The 20,309-nt window shown below is 42.5% G+C and overlaps 2 protein-coding genes across 2 annotated transcripts in view; both read left to right on the forward strand.

Moving 5' to 3' along the window:
- Positions 1-1,173: 1,173 nt before the first annotated feature.
- On the forward strand, positions 1,174-4,267 carry selenos (selenoprotein S). Its single transcript, XM_080491765.1, has 5 exons — positions 1,174-1,455; positions 2,706-2,849; positions 3,042-3,148; positions 3,231-3,360; positions 3,665-4,267. Exons 1-5 carry the CDS (start codon positions 1,356-1,358, stop codon positions 3,742-3,744), a joined length of 561 nt encoding a protein of 186 aa, XP_080347891.1. The 5' UTR covers positions 1,174-1,355; the 3' UTR covers positions 3,745-4,267.
- A 3,863-nt stretch (positions 4,268-8,130) lies between these two features.
- Positions 8,131-20,309, forward strand: part of chsy1 (chondroitin sulfate synthase 1) — a 56,293-nt gene continuing 44,114 nt past the window's right edge. The window contains exons 1-2 of the mRNA XM_080458275.1: positions 8,131-8,461; positions 11,560-12,055. Coding sequence (XP_080314401.1) covers positions 8,166-8,461; positions 11,560-12,055 — 792 coding nt within the window. The 5' untranslated portion in view covers positions 8,131-8,165. The remainder of the gene's footprint in view (positions 8,462-11,559; positions 12,056-20,309) is intronic.

Here is a 20,309-nt window from a genome sequence, read left to right on the forward strand (position 1 = left end):
ACGTATCAAAGATGAAGGCTTCAGCATGATTTCAACAAGAGAAAGTTTGTTATTGATACTTTTCTTAATCTTGAACTGTATCAGCATGATTGAGAAGATCACTGATAAACAATATCACATTTTCTTTCATTCTATAGGCAGTGAGCAGAAAAATAATTTATTGTGCAATATGCATGACAACTGAACCAAAAGGTAGTTGTAGTTGAAGACAAGCAAATTGAAAACGTGAAATATGAAGAGTATAATTGCTTTGAAGAGAAGATGGTACCGATTTATTTTGGGGTATCTATTGAAAAACCCAATTACCTTTTAGAACAGGGTGGGCAACAAAATTTCCCAAAGGGCTGGTTGTAAAATATGCTCAACTACTGAGGCCTGAAACAAGTAGACGAGTTCTGCTCAATAAGAATTCTCTTGGGGAAACAATTAAGAGCTACTATTGCTCTGCATCACAGTTTTGAGCTGGGTACATGAGTTAAAAAAAATAATTTTTTTTTAATTTGTGAGGTAACTAGGTTCTAATCCGAAATAAAGTACAAATCCATTGCTTGATCTTCCAGCCTCTCCCCTAAATCGACATCTTGTGCTCAAAATAAAGAAATCCACTGAACAATTCAGTGACATTTTCACTCTTTATTTAGAAACTACACAAGAGGGTTCAATAATCTTTAAAACAAAAGAGATGGAGATTTTAAAACTGGCTCTGCTCCACTGCATGTGCATACTTCTCACACTCGTCGTCAGCGCACTGCCCGTGAGTTCGCCAAAAACCTTACATTTTGGCTCCCGTAGTAATAATTGCTAGACCCAACCATAGTTGTGAAAAAGCCAATAGTAACAGTAAATTTAATTTGATTACAGATTTCTCAGAGACACCGTGAGGGCTGGTCAAGCTTTATACTGTCGGTCTCTTTATGATTGCATGCTTTACGGAAGCGTATTAGGGCCACTGAAAAACATTTAATAAAAAAAAAACCTTCCATGCCCTCCAGAAAAAGTTTGTAAATGTTCAATAAGGACAAAGTAAAAAAAAAAAAAGTCTTTATACTGTCAACCACTAAAGATTCTCTCCAGTGAGACGACACTTGCTTTTATTAGACTTTGTCCGTTTTCATTGAAAAAGAAAAAAAAAAAAAAAAAATCTGTTTTAGGGGGCGGGGCTTCACTGTGAATGAAGTACGCTTACGTGTTTACGTCACGTGGTGACACGTCATCTGAAATGATGATGTGCATTTTTAGTTTAAACAAACATGGCGGACACAGGAAGCAGAAACCAACATAAATAAAACACAGTTACTGAGGTTTATTCGCTTTTCGAAGTCTCTACTTTGGTATATCCACGTTTGAAACCCGACATGGACGACGTGGAGATTGAAGACGTCAACGACGACTCTCCTTTCCTGGTGGAGAAGGAGCCGCTTAAAAACCAGGACCTGAGTTCCTTCGCTGACATCGGTAAAAACATCCACATATCGCTGCTGGTTTGACACGTTCTACCAACTATACGACCTTTAGCTATAGCTGACACTGTTTGGATATAAACCCAGGAAGTCTGAATCTCCGCTCCTTTTTATTGAATTCGCTCCTCAGCATGTGAAAACTGGAGTTAGCATGCAGCTAACTCAAAGCCAAACCTGCATATTTACACATTAGTACGTTGTCGAATAGTTTTAGTCAGTAAGATTTCCCTGGACGTGTCATACCTTCATCTACTGTTGTGTGCTTTCTTATCTACTGTTGTCCACACCTGTTGACATGCTGCTTCACATGATGATAACTGTCTTTGAACGCAGCATGGTTCTGAGTTTCTCACAACACGATGATCTCCTGGGATTGTCACACACAGCTATCTGAAGAGTTTATACTGAACGTATGACGAGAAGCTGTCCACTGAGCAGCAGTTCTCTGGGTGGCGTTGTCCTGTTGAGTTCAGAGGAGAATGATCAGGCTCATTGAATATGACAAAAACGTCAACAGGAACTAAAATAAATGCTGAAACATCTTTCAGCAGATGTACTAAGACAGTAAAAGGCCAAAGCTGTCAACTAAACACAAGAAATTCAGTCAATTCCTGATCAGCTTTTTGTTTCATCCAAGCATGGATCCGTCCTGCCTTGAATCAACAAAGCATAACAATTCCTCTGCACACTTTAGGCTCCTGAGTACCAGCAGAGTGAGTTTAAACTCTAGAGTCAGAAGTTGTGAGCCTCATGTTCCCACTTATTCCCAATAAATCTGCAGCAACTTTATCATTTCTTTCCCTCCTTCCCAAACACAAAACTGTCTCAGAATCCAGAGTTTGAGCACAACATGGCTGTAAAGAGGCTCATCTGGGATCAAGGTGGAAGCTTTAGAAAAAACATCTTAATCTGAACTGTTTCCTTTGTTGTGGAACAATAAGTCGCTAGTCAAAAGGTAAACTGACACACAGTTTCCAGGACATAGAGTTCAGCTCAATATGGCTGCAAACGCTGTCACATGTTGGCATAAACAGGATTTTATTGTTGGTTTTACCACACACGGTTGTTTCATGACATTATCAATGACTTGTACATACAGCTCTGCCCGTGGGTTTGAGAATATGGTCAATGTTATATACCTGTTTAGACTATCACATTGTGTGGTCACCTGTTACTTACCCCGTGTCTCTGCTTGTCTGTTTCTGTGTTACCCCCCCCCCCCCCCCCCCCCCCCCCCGCCCCCAGCTGGAGAGGTCCTGTCCCTGTACGGGTGGCACCTCCTCCTGGTGGCGTTTGTCCTTGTTCTGCTCATCCAGCAGCTGAAGAAGAGAAGCTCAGGACAGAGCGAGTCCAGCACGGCTTCTGCAGCGTCACAAGGTACACATGCAGGTGAGGATTCACATAGTGTTCATGATTTGCCTAAATCTCACACGTTCTGTTTAAGAAGGTATAAAAAACGGGGAACAGCTGCTCCACATCTGCTCCACATCTGCCATAATTTCCACTCTTCATTTGGAGAATTTAAATGAGAGGATCAGATGTGCAGGTTTCAGTGCTGTGTGTTCTGTTTTGTTTGCACAGACGCTGCGTTTGTGGCCCGGCGACAGGAGGCCGTGGAGGCTGCTCGCAGGAAGATGCAGGAGGATCTGGATGCCAAAGCAGTCCTCTACAGAGAAAAACAGAAGCAGGTAGGACGGTGAGAGGAGAGAGAGGTGGAGGTGTCTGTTTCCAGGAGGTCACAGTCGAGCGTTTTCTGTGTTTCCTGGACAGAGAGAAGAGGAGAAGAGGAGGCAGAAGCTAGAAAATTACAAAGGAATCGTACCGTCTCAGGACGAGGCCGCCTCGACATCATCAGCTGCCGTGAAACCAAAGACAGACAAGAAGCCGCTCCGCAGCACTGGTACGTAGGTCCGAGGGAACGCTTCCCGTCATCCAGCTCCCTGCAGAGTGTGTGTGAAGGTCTTTGATCTGTTTGTAATCCTAACGTGAAGAATTTGTCACATTCCCCTGAGAACGTCTCGTCTCAATAAGGATGTTTGTTCCTCACCCTGTTTTATCGACTGATAAAATAAGGTGATATGTTGATAGAAAGATGCTCCGTTGGTTTAGTGAGGGAGAGATTTTCCGGTGGAGACTGAGGAGGAACCAGAGAGGATGAAATATCCTGACGCGTGATGACCAGAGCGTCTGTCTTTGTGTTCCAGACTACAGTCCTCTGAGCGGACAGGGAGGAGCAACGTGCACCTGGCGGCCGGGCCGGAGGGGGCCGTCGTCCGGTGGATGAGGGTAAAGAGCGTCAGAGACGGTGGTCCGTGTGACCTCTGACCTCTGACAGCTCAACGCTCGCGCTGACTGACTGAAACAAGCTGGCGACGTGTCCGAGGCCGCACTCTACTAGTATCTCTCTTGTTTTGTGGTGGAATCTTTTCACAGATAAATACAAACTAGAGTTAAAAAAAAAAGATACTAAATCTAATTTCTGCTAAAACGTGTTTGATTCTCTGACTCCGGGGGTGAATCGAGATGTTTTAGGGTCTCGTGCCGTCCACAGCTTGTCATGAAGCCTCTCCTGTAAACGGTGTGTGTCCGCTGGGTTTGGCTGATGTTCACAGTCGGTGTGTTTTTCTGTTTCAATGTTTCTCTCCATGTGCCACCGCAGCTTTAGAGTTGTAGCTGGTAGTCTGAGTTCCATACTTTCTCATTTAACTGGTCCAACCAGACAGTTTTTGATATATCTTAACGTGAGGTGGTCGTGTCATGTCCAACATGTACATTTTATGCAATAAAGAAATTCCCCAGGAAACCTGTGCAGGAATTGATTGAGTTACTTTAATGGTCCAGAAACAAATGAGTCATCTACGCACTCTCCAGGATAATAAATTAAGATGAAACACCAACTGGAAGATTGATCAGTCAAGTTGGCTTGATGGTTTCCAAGGAGACGGACCGATCAACACACACACCAACAGGAATGGCCGGCACACATTCCTAACACTTCTTGTGCATGACATGACTATTTAATGTACTTTCAGCCACCCGTTGTTATTATTACCAACCTTGACTTGTGTTCTTATTCTATACTTTCACATGTGTGCATACAACTTGCAGCATTCATTCATTCATTCAATCAGCGACTTGCTGAACTCTCCATCCGAGCTTTGCAGGGTGGTGACACAATGGAGAAGTGGAATGTCACATTTTGACCCAGAAAAGGAGAAGAGACCAGTGTCTTTGACCTTTGACACTGATCCTGCAGAAGATTTACCCAAAGGAACCTCGTACTCTGTTACCTAAAGATCTGCTTGATGCTTGAAATCATCCCACAATGGCCTCCTGGAAGATACGTCAGGTACATTAACAAATCTTATTCCAGAATGAAAGATGTCCAATGAAGAAGCACCTGATGAAGTAAACAACACTTAAGAACTTTGAAGTGCTTCTTGTCATTACTTTCTCCACAAAATGACTTCAAAGTGTCCTGGAATGCTCCTGATAATGGTTTTTAGGCTCGTTAACTACTAATTCATAAATCACAGTGTGGAACATGAACAACAGGGCTGTCAAACTCATTTCACTTCAGGGGCCACATATGGAGCAATCTGAGCTCAAGTTGGCCGGACCGGTAAATTTTACAATTATAATATTGAAATAACTAGCTCTCTAACTCTTTGACTTGGTTGTGCAACAGAGTATTAATGTGTACTAAGAAGTTTACATTTATCGAACTATCCTTTTACAACACATGCAAAATCTGAACATTTTATAAGAAAAACTTCAATTTCAACAATATTCTGCCTCAGTTCAGCATGTACTTTACAACATACAGATCACAGTGGATTATGTGTACACTATGTACATCTGAAAAGGCAGAAAACGTTTGGCCACATGTAGCTGGAACCCAGAAATATATTCGGCTAGTTCCTATTATAATCAGAATTACTTGTCAAATTGTAGAAATGATCTTTAACTCCGACACATTTCTACGTGGTAATCCTGATCACCTGAACTGATTCACCACAAAATAAATTATAGTCTTTGGCGCCCCTGGTGGTCATATTAATATATTGCACTTAATGTCGTGACTTGTCTCAGCCAGCGAATTTCATCTTGCGAGCCATTTGCGGGCCGTATGTTTGCCAACCCAGATCCAGTCAAACACCAGCAGAACCCTCAAAGACACAGTGAGGACATGCAAAACTCCACACAGAAAGCGCTGGAATCAAACCAGGATCTTCTCACCGTGTACAAAAAGTAACCAATACACGTCTGTGGAGCACTTAAAAGATAGAAGTTTAAATAAAAAATAAAATAAAATCATTATTTCTAAATGATTTCATGATTTTCTTTAGCCCCAAAGAGAGACATGGGAATGTCTCCTCAATTTTAAGTCAGAAGCAACAAATGAGATGTTTCACAGCTTCTCTAGAGAAGCATAAAAGACAGTTTTGGGTCTCTACGAATCCAATGAGCTGCACCTTTTAAGACTTAAACAGCAGATTATTTCCCCTCTTCCCACCAAATAAAATTCATTGAATTGTCATATCAGTTTATCTGATGGTGGAAACTAACGTTTTCTTTGACCTTTGCGGACTTCACAGTCAGTCTTGGACTCGCAGCTCTTCTTCTTGGCTCTTACACATTTAACCAAGTCAAATGAAAACTCAAAACCATAACTGGCGATTCCTGCTGAGATGTAGCAGACGCTGCTCCATAAATCCTCTTGAAATGAGCAGATAAGCCACAGATTAGCTGTATTAGATGGAGATTTGCTCCCAACAGGAGATCGTCCCTGGAGCTAATGTTATGGCCGCCAAATGTTTGCAGACTACTAAATGAGTTGTTGGTAGAGACTGAAAGCACAACACAAAGTTAGAATTGATTGGGGAATCGATTGCTCACTGTAGTCTGGCTGCAGATCAATAAACATGTTATGTTGTGGAAAACACCGTCATTATTCACTGGAATTTCCTCAGTAGGATGTCAAATCTCATAGGAGTCATCATGTACTATCAAGCACATCTAAAGTACATACTGAGCTAACACTGTGTCAATTTCTGTTTTTATCATTTTCACCTTTAACTGTGGAGCTGCTGTTGCTGTGGAATTAATAAAGTATTACTTTAAAAACATTACATTTTCTGCTTAGATATGTTTGCTAAATTATTGATAAAGAAGTTCAAATGTTTGTCGACCAGTTTTACAACATCAGCAGCCTCTTGTAATTCATCCATTTTACCACACGATGGCGGATAAGCTCTGAGAGTCGCATTGCTGGATTTAAAGTCGGAGTATTTTTCAATATTACAAACATTTACAAAGGTAAGAAAGCTCAGCAGCAACCAAAATAAAACAAAAACAAAGTTTTCTCCAATATATTTTCATTTTGGTATCTTTTCCACAACTTATCCTCTTAATTTTAATACTTCTGTTTTAATATCTGCCTTTTCTAGGCACAAACCTGTCTGAAATAAAGTCTGATGATTGCTGAAAAGACTGACTTATTGAAAGGATTTTTTTTGGCTTCAGGAGGAGGAGGAGGAGGCCATAGATGTAAAAGTAAATAAAGTCAGAAGAGGCCGTTGATTATTTTAGAGCTGGTCAAATAGGAAAAAACGGGAAAAATGACATTCCTGTAAAACAATTGCCAACAAATGTAAATGTCTTAAGCTATTAAAATAAAAATAGCTCAAAGAGGCTCAATAATGTGAAACAGACAAAAATATCTGAAACTGCCATGGAATGTCAACAGTTCATAATGAAAGTTCTTATATTACATTTTTTCCCACATAAATGTTGGTGAATACAGTAAAAAAAAAGAAGTAAATTTTAACAATTTTTAAGGTGAAACATGACCAAAACCAGCTCAAATGTCTACAATGAGCTTAAATGGATATACAATTCTACAACGACGAAAAAATTTATCCAATACAATATTCAGAATTAAAGATCTCTATGTATGATCCATGGATTTAGCCGATATATCAACATGTATCAGGCTATGGTTGTTTAAATGGCTGAAATGCCCAAAGGGCTAAAATAGCTAAAACTGTAATACAATCTTAACATTTCATAATTATTATCCTTAGATCTAATAAATTCAATATAAACTACAGTTCTGGTGAATTTAGCTCAATAGTTACGGAGGTCCTACGCTTTTTCTGGGAGTTTAAAATTATTTGGGGGATCATGAACGCACCAGCTGCTTCAGTCATTACAATAGCTCCCGCGTGGTTGGTATTTTTTCCTAAGTTTATTGAACGCAGCATCGCAGTCTATAGGTCTTAGCCAATCACGGCGCCTCTATGGAAAGCCGTTTGGGTCAGCTCAGTACCGGAGCGTTCGCATTTCGTGCTGTGGACAGTTACATTCTTCAGCCGCGGTGATAATGGCGAGACCCGGGCCGCTGACCCAGGAGAAAAGAGGCTGAAAAGAGCTAAGCTTTCTGCCCATGCGGGACGCTGCGGGGCGGCTGGATGAGCAGCGGGGAGCGGCGACACGGCGGCCGGTACGGTGTCTCCAGGTAGCGGTTCAAGGAGACTGCTGCGATGCTACGTAGGCATCTGGAAGAAAAGGGCTTTTCTACCATGAGAGAGTGTGTGTGAGCGACCCACCGCTGCTTATTTATTTTAATTTCTTACTTTATTTTTTTATTTTTATTTTTCCGGGGGACACAGCGAGGACAGGACGAGGGGAAGTTTTGGGGGAATGGCAGGTCGAAGTCGAAGAGCATGGTTTAGTGTTCTGCTGGGACTGGTCGTCGGCTTCACGCTGGCTTCCAGACTCATCCTCCCCAAGGCCAGCGAGCTGAAGACGGCCGGCCACAAGCGGAAGGTCAGCCCCGCCGCCTGCGGCTGGAACGCGGGGCTCCGCAGGGATTACGGCGGGGGGCTGAGCGGTCCGCTTGCCACCAACAAGCCCGAGTCCCGGTCGGACAGCTTCCTCTTCGTCGGTGTCATGACCGCGCAGAAGTACCTGGACAGCCGCGCCGTGGCGGCGCACAGGTACGTGATGAGAGCCCGGGAGGAGCGCTGCCTCTGTGGGGAACGATCACTTAGGCACCCCCCCTCTACCTGGGGGAGACGGAGGGGGTGAAGGGAGCTCTCCCTCCGGGTGGAGAGCGCTCTTCACCCCCTCTGCCCAGCCCCAGGATAATCCCTCCATAATTCAACCAAATGTCTCTTTTCCCCTAATTCACATTAAAATACATAATTAAGGTACAAAATATTCTGATTTTCTTCCATTTTTAAAACTATTTTTTAAACGGTCCACTGAAATAGTAGATCATCGCCTTTGTCACACACATTTTTACAAAGTATTTCCATTTGTTTGAAGCTTTATTTAAGTTGGTAAAAAGGATAGGGAAAAATCAAGACACAAATGGACTAAATCAGAGGTGTCAAACATAAGGCATGTGGGCCAAAACCGGCCCAGCAAAAGACTAAGCAAATGTTTAAAAAAAAAAAAAAAAAAAAAAAAAGCAACTTTTATTTATTTTTTACATGGTTTGTCCGGGTGAGTTTGTAAAAACATGCATAATGCAACCGCTATAGGAGAAGTTTTTTTTTTTTCAAAAACATTTTGCTGTTTTGCACAAGAGGTTTACATTCAGATTGGCTTTTTGTTGAGATTGTAGTCGCTTTTGATATTAACTGTGAAACATTCTGCAAGAAACATTGACTTAAAAAAATAAATTCTACTCCACTCCACAAAAAAGAAAAACTTTAAAATTAAAATTTAAAGGTTATTATGGCAACATTTTACCAGTCCGATCCACTCAAGATGACATTGGGCTGTATGTGGCAAATGCATTAAAATGTGTTTGACACTTCCGGACTAAACTAATGTCACTAGATCTGCACGATATCACAACTTCAACAAATACTCATCGGATAAGACTGGAGTGAGATAAGTTCTGATTCCATGCACTGTGTGTTCATGCTCTCCAAATTCAAAATGTATGATTGATTGGAATTAATTTCCAAAATTGTGTGATAAACTTTAATAAACGGACTGAAACTCTTGACCGTAAACTCTGTTCATGAATACGAAGAGAAAACTCCCCCAAACTCTGACTTTATATGACACAACCACAATCTGTAAAGCTTTGTAACTGTTGAGTCTAATTTTCTCCATTTGTGAGGAAAAAAAAAAATCCCCAAAAAAGTCAACAACTGTTCTACTTCTGAAATCGCTGCTGGTGGGAACCGCACATGTGATCAAAAGAGGAATAAAACCTAACATGGCCCCGTTGTGTCTGCTTAAATGTGGGTCAAAGATGAGAATGAGCACAAAGACATCAACGTCATACATGTAGGTGTGAAATCATTGCAGGACATGCACACGTCATGTGTTTCTTTTATCATTCAGCCCTGATAACGGCAATCATTATGTATTACTGGTAGCTTATTATTGTGGCTCCAGATTCATTCAAACGGGGAGAAAATAGATAAAACCATCCCGTTTGGTCGCAAAGTTTGCAGACCTCTGTGTCTGTCATTCCAGCTGAATGACGTGCTTTAAAAAAAAGAAAAGTTCAAGGAACCGTTTTCACAGAATGAATACAATTTCTGGGATTTTTCCAGACATGTTTGAAACCACAGTGGTAAGCCGTATATATCCTTCAAAACATTCCTGTAAATCCCAACCATTTTTGTTGTGCCTGAGAATGTTGTAGGAATTTCAAGAGTATGTTACACAGGGTCTGTTTTTTTTTCTTTTATGAAGCGCCACACAAAAACAGTTTTACATTAGAAAATTCAAACTGTGCACGTGCAGTGGGACTTTTAGTTTGTCGGAAAATTGAGTTAGAATTATCACTGTTTAACTCAACACTGAGATGAGCCTGTTTTGTCTCTGGAGTGCAACCTTTTAAAGGCGTGACACTTTTTTATACAACAGGGAGATGGATCATTACACTGCATGACTTCCCCTCCGCCTGAATGTAAAGTGTGTGTGTGTGTGTGTGGGGGGGGGGGACTGGCACGTATGCAGCAGTTTGGTGTTGTGTTGACACCACAGCGTTGGTATCCACGCCTGCATCCGTTTGGCGGCGTCTCTTTCCTTTTAATTAACGCAGCTGTCCACACTCTCTTTACCGGCGCTTCATATGTTCACTGACCTGCGTGTATTTGTACGTTTTAAAACGAAAACAGTCTGCTGCAGAAAATATCCCGTGTGACACAATGGAAAGACGAGGTGTTAGTTTGGAGACAGGGTTTCTGGTTTTGGTTGGTGTTACGTTTAGAGCAAAGGTGTAGAAACTAATTCTAAATGAAACTTTCACCCGACTGTGTTTTAACAGGCTAGATCCGCAATAGAATGGTAAATGCAAAGCCGATTAAACAGAAAATGTGGCTGCCGGTGACCAAAAACAACATAATGTAAGAGAGCAAGCGAGTACACAAAATCCAGTTGGAATCTCCGGGTTCAGAACTAAGAGCTCTTTTCTGCTCTTCGTCGGATACAGACGTCATCTGTATGTCAGTCTCCTGGAAGCTTACAGAATGGACAAATGTTGCAGAACCACCCGTAGTCATAAGGGGGCACTGTTGAGATTAAAAGCCAGGAACATCGTGTTTTCTCCTCCTCTGTCACCATGTTAGTTTAGGATTTGCTTATCTGATATGTTTACGAGAAAAAGTAGCGGGGTGAGAAGTGACTCCTCTCAGAATCACAGAATTGGACACAATCAGTGTTTTATCCTCCCACGCTTTCAACCACTGTTCTGAGCAGTCAAATGACTTTCAGAGGAATTATACACGTATGATTTAGCATTTTACCTCCTGGGCTTTGCACTTTATTAAACAAAGCCACCTTTTTACTGCTGTTCAGACAGCTGCCTGACTCTTTTAGTATAACAATATATCAGAATGAACTTATGTTAATGGGGACTTCCAGGACTGCAACCGCTGATGGAACTACTGTTTAAAAAAACCCCATTGATTGTGGTGATCAGACGCACACCTCCTGTCAGTGCTGCACGTCGGATTGTAACGTGTGATTTGTCCTCCGGCTTCCTGGCACATTCACCGAATTCAAGTTTGTTGAATCAGAAACACATTAAAAACACGAAATAATTCACCTTGTGTCTATGCTGCAGGACGTGGGCGCAGACGATACCGGGCCGAGTGGAGTTTTTCTCCAGCGAGGGCTCCGACACCTCCATCCCCATCCCCATCGTGGCTCTGAAGAACGTGGACGACTCGTACCCCCCGCAGAAGAAGTCCTTCATGATGCTCAAGTACATGCACGATCACTACCTGGACAAGTACGAGTGGTTCATGAGGGCGGACGACGACGTGTACATCAAGAGCGAGAAACTGGAGAACTTCCTGCGCAGCCTCAACAGCAGCGAGGCCATCTTCCTGGGCCAGACGGGAATGGGGGCCCGGGACGAGCTGGGCAAGCTGGCTCTGGAGCCCGGAGAGAACTTCTGCATGGGGGGGCCGGGGGTCATCATGAGCCGCGAAGTCCTCAGGAGGATGGTTCCTCACATCCGAGAGTGTTTACAGGAGATGTACACCACCCATGAAGACGTGGAGGTGGGCCGCTGTGTCAGGAGATTCGCCAAAGTCCAGTGCGTCTGGTCCTACGAGGTAAGATCAGGTCCTTTGGACTAAATTTAGTTCGCATGTCGGGAGCCTGGTAATGGCTGAAAGCACCAGATCGTGGTTTTCTCTCATGCTTGCAAAACTCCTGGGGTCTGTTCCTGTCAATATCCGTGTGAAGTTGTTGACATGGATTTAACTGGTTAGATTGTGATGGTCAAAGGTGAAAGTCAGCGTAGCCTCAGTCATGCAGTGTGGCGTTAACATCCAATTGGTTTTTAGAGGGATTACACGGCAAGGTGCGATTCAGTCCAAAAGCACATTTTTAGACCGCTCCATTTAATACACGAAAAGAACATCTCGGAACTGTCTGTACCAGACGTTCTTGAACCCTGAGTTAAAGTCACAAGGGGGATGTGAAGCTTCCAGATTGCATGTTGGGCTGTAACATAGACTTTCAGGGATTTAAAGCTCGGAGACTCGAGAGACGCAGTGTGACTTCCAATGAATCCATTTCTACATAGAAATGATCTGTGGGAAGAAGTAAGCCAAAATATGACAAAATACTAAATTATTCTTTTATCGATTTATAATTATTTTTTTTTTTTAAATTAAGCACAATATTCTTTTTTCTATCAATGTTTGTGTTTAAATTCTTAATTTAAATCTTGTGTGATGAATGACTCAAGTTTTGCTACTGAATTAGACATTTTGACATTTAGTGTCATGAACCGACTTCCTAAAGAGTTGTTTTTCTTTCTAAACATCCGGAGCTCTTGATTGAAGGCAGTGTATGGAAATGCTTTTAGCTTTAGTAATTACGTCGGCCAAGAACGTAATAAAATCATCAGCGTGTCTGTTTGCCTGTTAGCAAGATTACGTCTAAACTACTGCACGGATTCTTTCGGAATTTCCCCCACATATAGATAACCGGCTATGGCAGATTCCATAAAGTCAACCTTTAGTGGACGTTGGAAATCTCTGATTGCTCGTGTTGCTAGAGCATGCCCTTTGTGGAAAAAGGTTATTAAATTCATTCAACCACTCTACAGGTGATAGTCCTCAGTTAAAACTGTATTTCATAACGTACTGTCCTGTATACTGTGTTTAAAGTGCAACAGCACTCGACATTCAGGTTTTTCCCTCTGAATTACAAAAATCAGCTGAAATACCTGTCATGACACGACTCGGATTGCATCGGTTGTCACCGCTGAGTGTGAGAATCGAAAGGTGACCTGTTGTTATTTTACTTCCGTCGTATTCAATGTGTCCCACATGCTCAGTCCCTCCTTTGAGGACACGGCTCCAACTCCTGCTGCTCATCTCCTACACGCACAGAGCAGGCGTATGAGAGCATCCTGCTGAATGTGAGACAGGTGCCAAACTACAACCACTCAATGCAGCCTCTCTTTCAGCGGCTCGGCGCAGAACAAAAGTGTGCTCCGAGCCGTGGAAAAAGAGGCTTCCTGGAGGCTGGCGGGTGAATAGAAAGTGGGCTTAAGCTTGAAGCTGCTCATTTCAAACAGAGAGGCTGCAGGAAGACGCAGTATGTGATAAAAATTAGGATTAGATTCAGAGCAGGAGGGACCCGGACCGTGACAACAAATATAAAAGCCGACTTTTCTATGCTAATTAAAAGTGGCTGCTGCAGCAGCCCCATGTTGGGACATCAGCACGAGCCTGAGTGTCTCAGTCAGGCTCTTCCCCAACGTGTCTAGACATGGCTGTGCTGGAGACCTGCTGCTCATATGACCGGTGTTCACATGAGTCGGCGCCCTTTCAAACTAATGTAAATTACACAGCAGCGTGGCGGTTTAATGAAGTGACTAGATGACGTAAAAGGACGATCTTATCGGTGTGTTGTGAAGGCGCTCGGTTTGAGCATGTTGGATGATTCACGGACGTCGTTTGGCATGTGAAAGTAGATCTGAAGCTGGCGTCACAACACTGCTGTTGCACTTAAGACCTTTCTTAACTTAAAATCAGGACGTTTTCCTTTCTGTTTTCGAGCTCTCAGAGCAGTCTGTGAGCGAGTAGTTGTCCAAAAAGTTAAATTGAATTATATATAGGGCGTAGTAATGATACGATTCAACAACAGGAAATGCAGACTTGGTTAAAGATGTACTTGCAATAGAAGTAAAAATAGGCACTTATCACCCTGACCCAGCTCTTATTATTGATGTCTGACATGTTGTGTCTTGTACCATATAATTGTGTTCTATATTTATGTAAATGTGTGTGTGAAGAGTTCGTAATATCCTTAAAGAGCTCACGCTGAGGGAAATGAGCTTGAATCCATGAGAAATGGGAGCAGAACGTCAAGATTCAAGAAGTTATTTCTCTCTATTGGATGAATTTGTTTTGGACAAAAGGGAATGTTGTGCACACAATACGAGACAATGTGCCATGCAACGATAAAAACAAACTGGAACTGTCTAATACAAACGTATAATTATGATATAGGTGTAGGCCGGTAGCTTTAAGATAATGAAGACAATGTAACCGTCCTCAATCTATTATAAAAAGTGCATAGCCAATAGGGCCATGTCCAGAACAGTTAATCCAACTAAAAGAGAAGTAATGCTGTGAATGTTGGTCAACAGGCTCATCAGGTCTCCAGTCATCAAATTCTTTAGTGAGCTGTTGTGTTTTCAGTCGATATGACATACAGGACGGGCCCTTTCGAAGTTCTTTGTCCAGGCTGTATGTGCTATGACGTATATGCAGTACCTTGATGGTCAGGATTGTGCATTTGTCGTGAAATCACATGACACTGGTTGGTAGTCTTTACCTCCCCGAACGAGAGATTGTGTGGCAGCATACTTGGACCGTGAATGAATTTGTTATGAGGAAACACCCACCTGTTTCCAAACAAGCTTTTTATTTCTTCTGGATCCGGAACAAACCACAAAAGCAGAGTCCTGGAAATCATATTAAGTGGACCAATCACAGCCCCTGCTGTCTGCGTCGCTTCAACATGCAGTTCCACATTTCTGGAGGTGCACATTGATAGAGAGAAGAAATAATGTGTGTAGCAGTTGTGTTTACTTTGAGGTAACGTGCATATTCTCCCTGAGGTTATCAGGATGTATCATGAGTACATGAGTTTGTCGGCTAAAATGTAATCGTCTAGTCTGATGACGTCTCGGGCAGTGATCGGAGGAGGTGCTACCATGATATTAGCTGCTATTGGGGCCGCGCCCGTGCTTGATGTTTGATGGCAATGCTGTTGAACCAGACGGTGACGCTGACCATTTTGCCCGGGGTATGCTGCATGTGTTTGTTGTCACGGTAACCACATCCCGCCATAATGATGGACAGTTGCTGTGGAAGAAATGGTCTCTCAAACACAAGAGCAGCAGCTTGACAAAAAGAGCTTTATTTATAGAAGCAGAGGGAAATGTTATTTTGGGTCCGTCACCATGGTAAAGTCTCTCTGGGTAAAGGGGCCGAATCCAGCGGGCGTTTACAGAACGGCAGGAAACCCTGCGGCTGGTGCTGACCCAACGCTCAGAAGTTCAAGCCAACAGCTGACGAGTCGTCACACTTTGAGCATTTCAATCTCTTAAAGATGAGTCGGCAGCTAATGAGGCTGAGCAAATTAAAACTCTTCTGCAAACGTCGTTTAAAATGTTGGGTCGGGTTTGTTTTAACGCCCAGTGTTTTTACGAGCAGAGCTTACTGCTACCTCGCATCTGAACCTTCTTTTTCATGACGTTGTTAAAGACGATTTCATTGTGCTTTGAAACAAAAAGGTCGCTCTTTCTGATCAAACGCCGATGTGTTTTTCTTTGAGTGTCGAAAAATGATCGATCTTTAAATAAATGCTAATTTATCTTTTTGGTAAGAGCATGTTGACAGACCGTCCGTTCATCTATCTTCTGTCTTGCTTAATTTTAATTTTCATAATGGAGACGATTTGGGGAGCAAAGACTCTCAGACAGTCATGACCCTTGCAATTTTAACATTTATTAATCCGACAGTTGTTGTACTGAATATTAGTTAGAAGTTATTTGTTGTCATAGACAGTTGCGCTACATCAGAAAAGCCAAATAGGTTCTTTTGAGGTTTAGATGGAAATGCTGTGGTACTCACAGCTTGAGGAGTAAAGATGGTGATTCTTTATGAATGGCCGTCAAGCACGCATAAAACTTAATCACAACATGTTCTACCTGATTCTAATAGTATAGTATAGTATAGTATAGTATGCATCCGGGCTTCCATCTCTCTGCTGAGCCTCTCACTCCTGTGTGCGTGTTACTTTAAAGCAGAATCACAGCTTATCCTACTGCACGCAGTGTCCTCCCTCTCCAGACCCGTACCTCCTAACTGTGGCAGACAGACTCTGGTCACAGGCCAAGTGTCTTCACACGAGCTTGGCTCGCAGCCTTTACCGTCGGGATTGGCTCCGCCGTGATGACGAGGCACAGATGCGCTCTCACGATGTGGCAAGAAGTGGCTTTCTGTTTCCTTTTTCTCGGGGCTGCAGGCATGATGCCCTACACATACCTATTGAGACATCATATCGCCGCAAATGATTCATGCGTCTCACACGTTTTCCTCGAGGGGCGAGACACATCTGGTGTCGTCACTGGTTTCCGATGTCCTCTGACTTACTGGATGGAGGCTTTTCTGGCTTTGTGCAGCCAATAGATGACTGTCTTGACTCAGACTTTTCTTGCTGACTACAGTTTAGTTCTTGGGCCGCACCAGCACAGAGACACATGTTTATTGTTGGAGACGAGCGATCCAAATAGAAAACTGCTGCATCAACTGCTCAGTGTCAACGCTCGCTCGGCTCCAGCTGCCCCCACAAGCTAAAAAAAATAAAAATAAAAAGCCGTGTTAGAGAGTACGCTGGCCCACAAGCGCTTTTTCACTGTCAGTTTCTCAACTTTTTTTTTTTTTTACTACTAGAAGATCAATGAGGCCTGCTCATTCAAGACTAGTCCACAGGAAGTCCTTGACGCCCACACTCGCATGTGCGATGCCTCAACTTGCTCTTATCTCTTCTTGACGGTTGTTTCTCTCCTGCCTTGTCACACATTTGCTCTCTTTTCTCTCCTTCAGCACAGCTCCTAAAGGGCGACTTTTCACTCTTTGGAGACTCTGTAGGTAGATTTCTACTCTGTAATCCCAGCGCAATGCTTATTACAGTGATTCTATGAAGACGGTTCCCCAGCAGACCTTGCATTAGGAGCTGCTGGTGCTATAGCTCTGCATGATGTGAGTTGGGGCTTTTATTGCTATCATAGTTTCTACCAATGGGTGATGTGTGCGGGAGGAAAAAGTGTCATTGTTCTCGATTGCAGTGATTGCCAGTTACTTGTGAGCTACTCTTCTTTATTCAATGAGATTTAGTACAAATTGCACAACGTTTTTCTTTTATTGGTCATAAATGCAAGACCTCCTCATGTCTATACGTGAGGTAGCAGGCAGTGATTCACTGGACTGCATCATACTGTGTTCCTGATATTTAGCTCTTTAGATATATGTGGGAATGATTGAGTTTGTATGACTTAGTTAACCAGTGCAAGTTTCCCTAATAATTGTGGCTGTTGCTGCTCGTTTACTTTTTGTGTGAAGTTTGCATGTTCTCTCTGAGCATGTGTGGTGTTTCTCTGGATACTCTGCCTTCCTTACTTCTTCTAAAGACTTGCTTGTTGAGTTTATTGGCGTCTGTAAAACTGGTGACACATCCAGGGTGTGTCCCAACCCTAATGTTAACCTCGATAGCAATTTTAACTTGGACTAAGCGGGTGCAGAAGCTCACTGGATGGATAATGTAGCATGATGATCAGTTTAATGAGTTTTGGGAGGTTGGCCTGGTCGTTGTGTGTCTGTGCACAACGTGCCTCTTGTCTGCCCGTCTGTTTCTTCCCGTTGTGCACTCCTCCAGCCCAGCGTGCGGTGAGCCTCGTGTATTTTCAGACATCCTGTGGCTGTGCGCCGGTCCTCTGTCTCTCCTCAGCAGCGCCTTCGCATCGACTAAAAGTAGGCTTGGAGAGTGAGGCCCGACGAGTAAATAAATGTTTTTTTGCTCGTGACTCAAAAATAAACCAAACTGGGAGGCGGGAGTTCTGATTGAGCATGAATTATAGGCTCTGCAGCATGAAGTGCAGGCTCTGTGTGGCTGCTGCAGCACCCGGCTCGTACGCAGGACGCTGGCGTTTTTTTGGACAGGGTTGAGTTGAGGAAACAGGAGATTGGACATGGCTTGTCGCAGGCACTGAAGCCAAAAAAGCTTTCATTACCCCTTCATATCTGATTTGGCATAGATGTGTTGCCTCCCTCAGGATGTACATTTCATTGTAGCACCTGTTATTTTCTTGTAATGTAGACTCTACTTTAGGGCTCAAACAATTCCTCGAGTTATTCGAATAATTCGATTACTAAAATGCCTCGGGGCAAAATTGACTGACTCGATGCTTCATTTAAGCCACTTCCGCATTTTGATGTCCTCATGTCCGACGCATACGAGCGACAGGGAGGCCAAAGAAAACGACGTAAACTGTCGAAAGTGTGGGACCATTATAAAATAAATCGGACGCAAAACACAAGTACAATGCGTGTTACTGTAAAACAGAATTAGCTTTCCATAACAGCACTTCTTCAATGCCACAGCACCTGAGCCGAAAGCATCCGCTGTACCCACCGAGCCTGCCGAGTGGGCCCAACAGGTAAGGCGAGTGTAAATGTCACGTTCAGAAAAGTATTTAATTTCGATCAGTGATTGTTCCTGTAGATTACGGCAGGTAAAGAACATAAACGTAGCTGAATAATGGCTGATTAACAGGGGAAATAATTGTAGTGGTCACATGGCGAGGCATTATGTGAAAAAGTGTATTGGTGAAGTGTTGTTAGAAAATTACAGAGAAAATAAAAAGCTACAGTTACTTTACGCTTCATTCACGTTATTATCATGGTTGTCCCACAAACACGCACACTCTTTCTTTCTCTCTCTCACGCACACACACACACCAGAGGTTGTCAGACCTGGTCATTGTCTGTCATTGATTTGTTTAGGCATATTATTTTAACGACAAAATATTGGGTTCATTCATTTTAATTGTTTAATTATTTAATTGAGAGTAGGGTTATCAGTTGTAGATCACACCATAATATGTCCATTAGCCATTAATTTATGCCTAATAATCAATGAATAAATAACTAAATTAATTATATTCTGTCAAAAAAAAAGAAAAAAAAGATTTTCTCTGTCATGTATTACTATTAAATTAGGTTCAAGGAATCTAATGTAATAAAAAAAAAATTGTATCCGATTACTCGATTAATCGCCAGAAAAATCGATGGAATACTCGACTATTAAAATAATCGTTAGCTGCAGGCCTACTCTACTTGCTCTTTGGGATGTAGCACACTTTCTACCCTGTTTTGTTCTAGTTGTAGAGGAGTTGATTGGCAATGATGAATAGCTCCGATTTCATGATAACATAGCTGCAACTCGTAGCTTTTTTTTGGATTAAATTCTGTGCAATGTTTTGAAAGCATGCAGTACGTGGTAATATTGAGTATTGGTGTTATTACTGGTATCTTGAGTCCACTGTATTCTTCAGGGTCTTTGTTACGTGTTTTTGGGGCTTTCATGAGTTACACTTTGAAACTGATTGGATGTGTGCAGGACATGTTTTACTCTTGGTAAAACTTAATACTCGGAGCATTGTGGTTTTGAAGTGTATTCAAACAGACTTAACATGTCATGTCGTGGAACCAAAGTATGTCCAATTAACTGACATGTTGTGTTTCTCAGCTGCAAGCTCTTGTCTGACTACATTTATCTCACTTCATGACTTCAACAACTCCCATTGACATGGGGCCAAGCATCAAGGGCATTAAAGGAGTCATCAGCTGGTATTCTGACACATCCAGTCTCCTTTTAATTGTCATTAAATCAATTCTTAAAATTTATTAGGGAAACAAATTATATAAAGATTAGCATTAGCATCTGCATTAGCATCTAGCGCAATTAGCTGCTGTCTGTCTACTGTACTTTCAGTGTCTTGTAAACAATGAAGCATAACGTTACACAAGCATCGAGGCTTACCGAATTACCTGCAGGTGATTCCCTGACATTCGGGATCTTTCCAAACGCAGGGTTGATGCGATCTTCACCTGGTATTGTCCCAAATTAATGACACTTCCAGGCTCTAAATGTCAAGCACAGACATGAAGAGCGGCTGGGAGAGTCGCAGGAACACTGTTGTTGTGGACCCATTTAATCAGCTGGTCCCAGGTAGTTTGGTTCACCGATGCAGGGACACTGAAAACTCTCTTGTGTTGA

This window comes from Lipophrys pholis (assembly GCF_963383615.2).
Source record: "Lipophrys pholis genome assembly, chromosome: 2".
In the NCBI taxonomy this organism is placed as follows: Eukaryota; Metazoa; Chordata; class Actinopteri; order Blenniiformes; family Blenniidae; genus Lipophrys; species Lipophrys pholis.